The sequence below is a fragment of the Centruroides vittatus genome, unplaced genomic scaffold (genome assembly GCF_030686945.1).
Source record: "Centruroides vittatus isolate TY-2023 unplaced genomic scaffold, ASM3068694v2 contig_2490, whole genome shotgun sequence".
NCBI lineage: Eukaryota > Metazoa > Arthropoda > Arachnida > Scorpiones > Buthidae > Centruroides > Centruroides vittatus.
Window position 1 is genome coordinate 110,939 of NW_027121576.1, and position 12,772 is coordinate 123,710.

The following is a 12,772-nucleotide window of genomic DNA, read 5'->3' on the forward strand; positions in this document are numbered from 1 at the left end:
AGACTTCCTATAGGAAGGTGGAGTTTCCCAGAATATTTATGACTAGAGATGAACTCTTTTGTCGGTGTACAGTCAGACAACCTAAACAAAAGCCAATCCAAGTAATTATATTGCGAACATTTATTAAATCTTAAATATTTGGAAATAATAAAAAAAATAAGTATCGGTTATCTACCGGGGAGCCGACGCCATGACAGCACCGTAACTTGTCATTCCCCTGTCATAATTCACAAATTTGAACGTAAACATCTCGGTTTCTACTGAAGCTATAATGACGCCGTTTGTTTCGATAGCCATAGAAACACTTTGACTTTTTAATTACTCTTGAGAACCCTTCTACTGTGCTATTTTAGGTGCGGATTTTACTTTTTTGCGAGAAAGAGAACATATTTTTAGACTTATCTGAAAATTCTCTAATTAGTCCTAGTAGAGAGGGCCTAATTGTTGCACTCGGTGAAGAGGATAAGATCGGCTATAATCGAATAATCTGAATCTTTGCTATCGTTACTTTTTGCTCGAGCAAGGCCAGGCTCATTTGCTAGTTTTGTATAATATAAACGGCTGAACGCATTTAAAAAACATCCCCTATAAATTATAAATTGTTTAGGTATTATTTAAATTACTTATTTAATAATTAGCGTAATTTATATGTAATTAATAATAAAAACATATGTGACCTTCGAATTATTTTGTTATGTTTTTCATATCTCGTTTCGGTTTTGGTTTTGATTTCGTTTTCGTTTCTGCTTTGGAGAAGTTTAGAAGGAAAGCCTCAAGAACAAAGGAAAAAGCGAGAAAGGAAGGAAGCAATTACTTATGTATTGTTAATAATCAACGTATAATGTAAATAAAATAAGTATTAAATGTGCCATTTAACTTATTTTAGTTGACCTATTTTAATTAAATAGCATCAATCGTATTAATTTTCGCCTGTGCAAAGTCCACTTTATCATGCATAAGTGACGAACTGATATTGTCATTTTCGTAAATTTTTGCACAGTTTTAATTGAATCTGTGCAAAAATCTGTATAAAGAATAACAATTTTTTTTTCAAATTAAAACATAATCTGGCACATTATATAGAAAGGCTGCTCGTAAATTAAAAAAATAATAATGTTTCACGTAAAATTAACATTCATATGTGTTACGTAAATTTTTTAAATACTTATTATAAAACTGTATTTAATTATAAATAAACCTTTGAGATAATTAAATAAGTTTTTTTGTAGGCTCATCTTGGATCTTGGTTTTGGTTTTAATTTTGTTATACGATATTTTTGGATTCTGCTTTCAACAAAGTTAATTTGGTGAAATTTAGTTTGGTTAATTTGGATAGAAATGGGCCCGAAGTCAAAGAACAAACGAGGAAAACGAAAAGGTAAGTATCCATTTACCTTTAATTAAAAAAAATATGTTAAATGTGCCATTCACCCTGTAACTTGATATGGTCTATTAAGTTGTCTGATGCTAATTAATTAGCAGTAATTTAACTAATTAGAATCAATTACTTATTATAAGGCAACGAGTATTGATTTAGTAACCAGTACAGTAATTTAATAAAAGTTATATTCCCGCCTTACGCAAGTTTTTGTTTTGATACATACATTCTTTTGTTATAAAAGTTGTGTGCCAATACTGTACAGTATATAAACTGATAATAAATAGTACATGCATATTTTGTATACATGGGTCATGATTTTTGCTATAAATAACGCTATTTTTTAATTTTCCTACATTACAGAGTAGCTGTATTCTTATGAGATCTAACTTTACAATCTTTTTATTATCAGGTGCAATATTACACCTTATAATACAAGGATTATACAGTAAAAACTGATAAGCTATTTTTAAGTAGTTAATGTTTATAGAATGCAACTTTCGGTGTAGGTCCACTGTATAGAAGTGCTGAATATTTAAATGTTTTGTATATTAACGACTTATATAAGTGATATTAACGTAATATCGTGGAATAAGTGTTAAGGGGGGAGCTATATGTCACACGGATTCAGTAACAATTGTCTTATATAATACAATAACTATTTGTAATACTGATATAAAATGTAGAAGAAATGTAGTGAAGATTGTGTATTTATATCAATTTCCGTTGTGGAAATACACCGGAAGTTGATATAACAATTGCCCAAATTTTACTAGTTTTATCTGTTTATAATGTTGTTAGGTTACAATTATAGATAATTTTTTTATTTAAATAAAATTTATAATTAGCTATATATTCAGCATTATCTTACATTAATAATTATTTTAATATAATGATCATATCAATGTATTGCAGTTTATATTAAAGTATATTTAATAAACTGAGAAATGTGTATTAATGGTGTATATCACACTGTTAATTTGTAAAAAATTACAGTTTATTTATGTATATTAATTAATTAATTAGTAATTATTTACGTGGGGCAGTTAAATTTTTAACGTTAATAACTTGGGGTGCATCCTTACAGAAACTCGACTCAGCAGGTAAAACACCTGATAATGAGTATTTTGTTATTAGAAAGGAATATTTTCTATGATTTTAGGTATGATCATTTAATAAATTTCTATCCTTAGAAACATCTCTACCTCTCACTTAGATCTTAAAGCAATCTCCAAATCTGTATCTAAATTATATGATGATTTATCCCCTGTAAAATTTAATTGCTGATCACTGATTGTGAGTGTATAAAGCCACTTGCCATTCCTCGTTGTTTGTAGTTCATACTTTATAAATGTTGTGTTTTCTGGTTTTATTTACAAGTATAGCAACTAGAAATAATTCTTTTTCTTACAGTTAAATTCATCTGAGAGCTATCACCCATGTATTGAGTTGCCACAGCCCATTAAATCAAATCAACAATCTACACCTTTGCCACATCTCTGTATATCTGGTAGATGAAACTGATTAAGAACATTTAAATTAATTTGATACATTTGTTATTTTGAATTTTAATTTCTTTTATTAATCACAAGAAGAATTCCAAAAAATAAAAATAGAAAAAACTGATACTTTAATCAGTCTTGATGTTAAAAACATGTACCCGAACATAAAATAGGTTTTAGTAAAAAACAGCCTTGTTAATGAAATCGTTGATCAGGATTTCGCAGCCCTTATAGAATTTGCCTATAAAAACAATTATTTTGATGTGTATAATGAATTTTACAGACAAACAGATGGGGTCAGTATGGGGTCAAAAATGGGACCAAAGCTGGCTGAATTAATAATGAAAGATTTCGATATTAAGATACAAAATATTTCAGGCGTGAAAAGAGTAATGAGATATGTTGACGATTACTTATTAATTTTTAACAATCAGATAACCAATGAAAAAAATAATTTTTGATAAAATAAATAGCATAAACCAATATAAAATTTGATATAGAATTAGAAAAATATAATAAAATTAACTTTTTAGATATAACTATAAAAAATGAAAAAGAAAATTTCTCATTTAAAACATACAAAAAACCATCGAACGTAAACAAAACCATCAGTTATTATTCCTGCATCCCAGATACCATAAAAAAGAATACATATATAATGGACTTAAAGAAAATATATACAAGAACGAGTCAACATAGCGAATGTCAAACTGTTTTAAAAAAATTAAATTATAAATATATAATTAATAACTATCCAAAGCATTTATTAAATAGTTGGCAAACACAATATTACAAACATAGATTTAATATTAAAAACAAGAAAGAAACCAACCATAAACCTTTCCCTTATATAACTAAACATATTTATGAAAAGTGCTCCAAATCCCTAAAAAATGACAATATTACTTTGGCCCCATTGTTGACAAACAAAATATCGCAACAAATCTGTAAAGTTAAAAAACAAAATAATAGTAATATATGGGAAAAAACGGGAGTAGTTTACAAAATCAACTGCAATTGTCAACACCCGAAATATTACATAGGGGAAACTGGGCATACGTTAGAATCACGGATCAATGAACATGTGGCTGCCATCAGGTTGAAACATAACACCTCCCCTTGGTTTAACCACATAATAAACAATAATTGCCAAATTGTTAAAAATAACACCAAAATTTTACATTCCGAAAAAAATATATATAAACGGAGATTTAAACAACGCGTAGAAATAATAAAACATAACAATAATATTGATTTAGTAAATCTGTCAAATGGGATGCAAATCGACCAGCAGTGGTATTATGTAATAGAGGGCGCAACAGGCTAATGGTTTTATGAGTGTTACTCTACTGTGAAAAACCTTCTAGAAGTGTAAACCGTAGTGCTTATTGAATTGTTTTAAAGATGTGTTTATAGAACTAATTTTAAAAAAGTTTAGAATACTTTCAGGAAAAGCCAGTAAGTACGTATTTTTATAAGAAACTTTGTATAAAATATATGGGATTTTGTAAACTAGTTTTTAAAAAAAAAATATAAAAAAAAATTATAATTAATTGTAGCATTACTGTGGGTACACTGGTGAAAGGGAATTAAACAATATTGTCAAACGAATATGTAAACAGAACTGTATAGGTGATGGGGAGTATATGAAGAACTTAAAGGTACTAGGAAAGGTTTTTTTTGAATAATTATTTTAAGATTTTATTGTTTCGTACTCGCGTTACTTATGTTAATAAAAAACCTTTGTTTTTTGTAGCACTGAGGAGGGATCAGGACTCATAACACTGATCCGAAATACATATGTTAAAAAACCAATAAAAGAGTTATTATACCTGTTTAGCTGTGAGACAGTCTACCGTTATTCGGATTAAAGAGACTACCACCTGATACACATAAAATACAGCTACTAAAGAAAATTTAATAAGAATTGTAAACTATATCTTGTTTTTTCCTAAAATTAACTGGAATTTTTTTAAATTTCAGGTTTCTTATAATTACTAGTGTAGGCCTTAAAGTGTTTTTTTTTTTAAGTAGTTGATTTTGTAAACTTTTAATACAATTATTTTGTACTGTACATAAATTTATTGCGTTTAAACAGTTGTTAGTTTCAATCCATTAAATATAAATTAAATTCTTTTTTAATAGATATAAATAAGAATAATTAAAAGTGTTCAGAATAGAAATTACTTGCATACTGTTTCCATTGTTTTAGCTAGTATACACTGTATATAACAATACAGATTGCTTCAGTTTAAAATTTTTCTACAAGGTTTTTGCATAGATTTTAAAGGATTTTGTACAGTTTGTGTAATTTTTTTCGTTTATACGGGTTGGTAGATGTATTTGTGTGTTCAAAATCGTATAAAAAGTATCGGAAGATAATAGGTTTTATTAACTCTTATTGCCATATTTTATTTATTAGTTTATCAACTTGTTACACTTTTATTGTTGTTGGGTGTCCTTGAATGGATTAAATACTATTTTAAAAATTAGTTGTTAAATAATATTGTAGTTTTTCAAATAAATTTAACACTGTAATCATTATTTCAGCAAAACTTACACATTTATGCAGATTTAAACAAAAAAATGTAGTAGAATTGATTTGTTTTCCAACAAGAACCGTAGTAAAACGAGCCGATTCAGATTTATAAGTTGAGAGTTACACATTTATTTTCTGGTAATAAGTTTTTTTAATTAAGTACCACAAAAGTCTGACAGTAGAAATAATGGATTTAAATATAGAATTTAATACGGACAGAATGAAAATTTAATATCGTAGTAAAAGTGAACGGTCGTAAAGCGATAGAAGTATTCATTTGGGTTCATAACTAGTCAGACAATTTGCTAGAAATCTTCTCTGTTTAGGGAGTGGATATCATTAACTTGAAGGCATTCGATGTTAAAATTCACTTCGATAGAGGATACTTTGAAATAAGTTAATATATCAATGAAGAATAGTATTCATTTGTGACTGAAAAGCATAACTTAGTAGTAAATAGTCGTAATGAGTGATACAGTGAAATATATAAGCATAGGAAATTCAGGATTAGCAATCGCTTTGTTCCTGCATTCAGAGTTACACAAAAGGTGCACAACGAGTTTTCACTTGTTTCTAAATGTTAATCGCCAGTTTCATAATCGTCAGATTACTCTAATTATAAATTAGAAGTATCAGACTTTCTGAAAATATAATTATTTTAATTTTAAGAATTTACATTGTTGTAGAAACCTCCGTTTGTATTAATCACTGAAGACCCGAATGGCAGCTCAGTTATTAAGAGGTAACTTGTGTATGTAGATACTTTAGTGAAAACCCCTGAATTGAATGGATAAAAAAACTGACCTACTGGAAATATGGGCCAATAAAATTTGATAGTTGAATGCAATATTTTGAATATTTGCGATGGGTTATACACACTTTTCTCCTTTTATATTATCGATTTTTAATCACTTAGGTAGGTGACTTTTTGAAGGTAAGGGATAATATCAGTTGAGTACGAAACTGATACTTTTTCTTGTGATTTTATACACAAATTCGTTGCAGAGATTGGATTACCGTATACTTCTGTAATGTTATTAGACAATCTTATATTACAAATTTAACAAATTTTGTATTATTTTTTTCTTTTGGAGATAATCAACCGAAGTCGCACTCTCAATCTGATGTATCGCCTGGAAGTAGTCAGGTGTCAGCTGCATCTGGATCTAGACAAGATGAAAGACCTACAACGAGTACACAAGCAGCACTCGCTGAAAATATTGAAGGGAAACTTGCTCAGACAGGTGTGTATACGTTTACTTAATTAACATTCTTTCAAATATGATTACAATTTAATCAAATATTCAGATTCAGAAAGAGTTACTAAGGTCGAAGAAATGTCAACTCGCAGTGAGGGTGGACAATCATCTTCAATGGCTCTGGCTTCGATAGCACAATCGGAACCTACAGTTGATTTTCTTTCACGTGCTATGAAGAGACTGGGTCTGGAGGTGACGTTTACTGGTTCTAAACGTCATAAATTCGCTAAACGACCTGGAATTGGATTACAAGGTGAAAAGATCGATTTAATAGCAAATTACTTTCCAATAGACATACCAGAAGGCGAAATATACCATTATGATGTAGATATTGAAAAGCTTATACCTGTAAATGATGCAGGTGACAGCGAAGGTCTGCCCAAACATAAAAAGTACAAATGCCAAAATACGAAACAAAAGAGAAATGTTATAGAAGCGATGGTTAAGAATGTGGCCATGTTTAAAAATATTCTACCAGCATTTGACGGTGAAAAAAATTTATATACTCGAAAATTACTACCATTTAAAGACAAGAAAGTGTTTACTGTAAACGTTCCGGACGATTTTAATCGAGAGAAAGAGATATGTTACGAGATCAAAATAAAACCGGTGAATAGAAAAGATACAATGAAGAGATCGGCAGAAAACTCAATTAATTTAGAACCATTACATCAGTTGTTAGCTGGAAGATGCAGTGATATAACGGAGGGTATTGTCATGGCAATTATGGGCATAGAAACCATACTAAGACACGGTCCTGCCTTACGATTGGTGCCAGTTGGAAGATCATTCTTCACCAAACCACGTATGGACGAAGTTCCTGCTTTGAGTGGCGGAAGAGAAATTTGGTTCGGTCACCATCAAAGTATGCAACTGTGTCAATGGAAGCCCATGTTAAACATTGATAAATCGGCAACAACCTTTTATAAAAGCTGTTCCGTTATCCGCTTTATGTTCGAAGTGTTAAATATGAGTACTGAAAACATCGAGTTGGCTTTAAGACAGTTCAGAGATCTGACCGATGCCCAAAGGAGGACACTAGCTAAAGAAATGAGGAACTTAAGAGTTGAAGTAACCCATTTGCCTTATCCACGAAAATATCGGATTCGAGATATAACGAGAGAAAATACAAATAATACATTTTTCATAAGAAGAGTTGATGACAAAGATGTTAGGTGTTCGGTATCCCAATATTTTCGTACCGAATATACAGCTTTACAATATCCAAACTTACCTTGTTTAAACGTGGGAAGTGAAAAGAAAGCTGTGTATTTACCAATGGAAGTGTGCAATATTGTTGAAGGGCAACACTGCAATAAGAAGCTTACTGAAAAGCAAACATCTGATATGATTCGCTACACGGCTCGTCCTCCTGCTGACAGGTTCAATGATATAAGACAATCAATTAATGCTTTCATGCGAAATTTCGCACCGTTCACCAGAGAATTTGACATTCGGGTAAATCCGAACCCCGTAAATTTTACAGGACGAGTATTAAATGCTCCACAAATAACTTACCAACAAAATCAGGCCATCACACCTTTCAACGGAAGCTGGGATATGAAAGGCAAGAAATTTTTTACAGGAGCAAGTATAGAAAAGTGGATGTTGCTCAGCTTTTCGACTGCTCGATTTTGCGACGAAAATGCTCTGGATAATTTCGTGAGAATGCTTATAAACGGTGGAAGAAACGTAGGAGTATATTTTGCACCACCCCTCGTTATTAAACGCTTCACCCGTCGCGATGGAAGGCCAGCAGATTTACTTAGACAAGCAAGCAGTATGTATAAAGGTCTGCAATTAGTCATAATAGTGCTGCCAGCAGAAAATATCTATTCGGAGGTAAAAGCTGTTGCAGAAACAGAACTAGGTCTTATGACGCAATGTATAAAAGACGTAAATGCCACGGGAAGAAAATGTAACCCTCAATTAATATGTAATTTGTGTCAGAAAATTAATGCTAAAATGGGTGAGGTTAACAATTCTTTGTCGCAAGCAGATAAACCTGCAATTTTAAAGAAACCTGTGATCATCGTAGGTGTCGACTGCACCCATCCCGCTCCAGGTGACAAAACAAAATATTCGATAGCTGCAGTAGTGGGAAGTCTGGATGCTTATCCTAGCAAATTTACGGCTTCCGTTCGAGTACAGCATAAGAAACAGAAGGTAGAAGACAAAACATACGGACAGGATATAGTGATCGATCTAAAAGAGATGATGAAAGAAATTTTACTGGAATTTTACAAAAAAACGAAAGGAAAAAAACCGGAAAAAATTATTTTTTTCAGAGACGGAATTAGCGAAGGCGAATATCATAAAGTGATGGAGTACGAAATTAGAGAAATTAGAAATGCCTGTAAAGAAATGGCTCGAGAGGAGACGTACGAACCACCAATCACATTCATCGTAGTTGGTAAACATCATCATACACGTTTTCTTCCTGCAGATCGAAGAGACGGTGTTGGAAAACCCGGAAACGTCCCACCCGGTACTACAGTGGATACTAACATCGTACATCCGGTTTTCCACGATTTCTTCTTATGTAGTCATATTGGAATACAAGGGACAAGCAGACCTTCCCACTACACTGTTCTTTGGGACGACAACAACTTTACAGCAGACCAACTGCAGCTCTTAACTTACTCTTTATGCCACACTTACGTCAGATGTACCAGGACCATATCAGTACCGTGTCCGGTTATGTATGCTCACCTTGCGGCATATAGAGCCAAACAATACCTTGTAGCCAAAACTGAAGGTGAATCGAGTAGCGAAACCTCTGAAAGTGAGGAGGTAATTATATCAGAAAGCATTAAAAAAGCCATTAGAGTTTTTAAAACTATGCAAAATCGAATGTATTTTGTATAAATGTTGATGCTAATGTTTAAGTTTCTATCAAACGATATATTGTATTCGAGAATTTTCTTTTTTCATACTTATTGCATAAATACAGTTGTATGTTGTTTGCTATAAATTTGTTATAAAGTCGTTCTGATAGAAATTATGAGATTTAAAGTGATGATAAAGAATGTGACTTTGCAAGTACAAAGTTTAATTGTTAATAACATAGCCTAATTCTTTTAACATAGAATAAATGGTTGTACGATTGAAACATTTTCTGTTTTTTAAAGCTAATTTTTACATAAATCATTCAAAATATGTTATTTCTTTTTAAATTACGAATTTCTAAGTGCGGTTTTTAAAAACAAAAGAAATTACTAATTAACTAGACACAATGAGTAACTATAATTTTATCCCTATACATTTGGAAAACACGTGTAGAAGTTATTACCCATTTAAATACAATAAATATTAATGGTAAAACAACGTAATCGCGATACAGAAAACTATACGATACCAGAATTGCGGTCTGATTTACCATGAATTCTATTTAGTCACTTCGTTTCGTAATTATAAGAGTTGGAACCTACATTAGTACGCTATACACTCAGAACAGTTTTAACTATGTGTATTATTTTGATACGATACAATTTAACGTTATCTATTGATACAGACATTACTATTAAATTATTGCACCTATTACGAAAAATATGAGTTTATTACAGTAGTTATATAGGGTGGCGCTGGATCGAGTAAAAGTGGGTTGTGTTATACGAAAGCAGTCTTAATTATTCTCGCAATACTGGCCATTCTATAGTAAATCGTGCATTAGACTCTTTATATTATACATTAATTAAGGAATATTTCAGTAATATTCAAGGGAATTTCATCGAGATTTGAAAGAATTTTATCACGTCTTTTAAAATGATATCATTTTGTTAACTTATATTTCCACCTTTATATAATTTTTAATACATCATGCATTATTATCCAGTTATTAAAGTAATTTTTCAATCGTCGAATGACCTGTGCTCGACCGTTAAAAACTTTACTCCCTTTTAAAGTATTATTATTGTAATTATAAAAGTTATAAATTCAAGAACAAATGTTTCTAAAAGCTTTCAGACAGGTGTTTTTTTTTTTTTTTAAACTGAAGTTTGTATGAATCACGTACAGAATACACTTTAACTGCGATATAACGTATAGGATGAACTTCATATCAGATGTGTTAAGAGAGACAACAGATTTAAATGTTATCAACAGGGGAAATAATTGTCACACCTCAAGTAGAGGAGTGATGACAGTAAATGAGTTTCTTAGAGATGTGACATAAGAAAAATTAACGAGTTTTTAGCGGATATTTCGATCAGCATTGTTCGCATTCTGATATTCTCGAAAATCCACATAGTCCACATAGTGACACTATGTGGATTAGGTTCCAATTTGAAGTTATAAGATACTTTATAACCATTCCAATATGAGGGATATGATATTAAAATCACTAATGCAAATTAGTAAAAATGTCGTATATTTGTAATGACGCGGTGTCGACCCTTCCGTCAAGTAGTGTGGAAGCATAGGGATGCTTCAGCATTATCACAGTAACAAAATTTCATTAATAAACATAGAAATAGTAGTACCAAGAACCAATAGGTGTGATTTATATTTATACGCCGTCAAGCCTCGATTTACTGTTACAATTTGTGTTTCTAAAATTGGCAATAAATCGAGTTTGGCGCTAAACCGAAGCACGATAACTTTTATATAATAATAGTTGTTTGGTGTTTGATCATTTAAAAAACAACATTTGATTCACTGATAAATACAATTTTAATAAAGCTATCTGTTTTGTATTGAATCACACACGCAGAACATTGTAAAGACAATCACGCTTTAGAGGGAGGCGCTAAATCGAGTTAGTGGTTAGTAGTTGCAATGACAGATTTTATTTAGAATATTATCGAAATGTTCATCAAAATATTTAACCTAAACTTATCATAAATATTGTTTATAACGAGTAATATAATGTATGGTTAAGTATTTGTAAAATGAGAAACAGTTCCTTCTAGATTATAATAGTAACTGTAATTAATAGACAAAGAAGTGCCACTAGGATACGTGAAAAAATCTTGTTTTAAAATTTCCTTTTTGAAGATCAGGGTTTTGCAGTTGTAGACGATACCACCCACGAGCCATTACTACAACCAAAAACTCCCAGATGTTTAATCTGTTTAACACTTTCAGGCAGGTTTTCACAATAACACGTATACCAGTAACAATATCCGTGCTGTCCTCCTAAGATCAGGCAAAATTCCCTACATTTATCGTTATCCTCACCATAGTAACATGGGTACGTACAATTCCATCTGTTGACAGGGTATGCACTCGGAACACTGCTATCTTTGACTGTAACACCTGTATAACGAAACATAAATAAATAATGGTAGTAAGGTGAGTGTTAATACCTTGTTAAGACATTCTTTCTTATAGAAAATGTAAAGCAATGCGGTTGAAAATCACACAACTACACTAAAAATTCGATGTGCTGTTTACATATCTGTACGACGAAAAAATATCGGGGGGTAACCAAAAGTATTTTACGATAATTTTACGTAAACTTAATTAAAGAACAGTTCAGACAGCTGAATTGATTTACCTCGAACGACTTGACCGAATCATTCAAGATAACTAACGTTCGGGCCATCGCATTTACTTTAAATATCAAAACAAATAAAACTGCATTATTATAATATATTATTTTAAATTAACAATACTTGCTGCACGTAAACAATTAAATACTTTTAATGCAGGCAAACAATTGTTACTGTCCATTATAGCAATTGTCAGATGCCACATTTTTAAAATCATCCTAAATAAGTGTTTTTTTTTTTTCTTTTTAGCTGTTACACACAACATTTCTACATGTATTGCATTAGAAAAATTAAATAAATGTGGCCTTTTGGTGCAGTGATATTAACTCTGTATTTGTCAATGCTAGAAATATTAATTATTAACTGTGTTTTTGTGATTTAAGGATATTATTTGTTTTCTGAGGTTGCGATCTTTACAACAATTCTAAGGCTAAATAGTACTTGCTGACATACAATTATATCCTTCATAATACCCGAACTCATTTGCCATAATGCGAAGCAAAAAGGTGCACGTACACTAACAGGTACAAACGTTAATTTTTATATTGCCAAACACGGGAAAGATAGACATTTAGCAGGTATCCCGATAAGAGAAATTAAGA

At 31.1% G+C, this 12,772-nt stretch overlaps 1 protein-coding gene across 1 annotated transcript; it reads left to right on the forward strand.

Annotated features, from left to right (window-relative positions):
• Window positions 1–1,233: 1,233 nt before the first annotated feature.
• LOC136971384 (protein argonaute-2-like) lies at window positions 1,234–9,727 on the forward strand. The gene is made up of 3 exons (XM_067265828.1): window positions 1,234–1,378; window positions 6,514–6,663; window positions 6,728–9,727. Exons 1-3 carry the CDS (start codon window positions 1,339–1,341, stop codon window positions 9,544–9,546), a joined length of 3,009 nt encoding a protein of 1,002 aa, XP_067121929.1. The 5' UTR covers window positions 1,234–1,338; the 3' UTR covers window positions 9,547–9,727.
• Window positions 9,728–12,772: the final 3,045 nt, after the last annotated feature.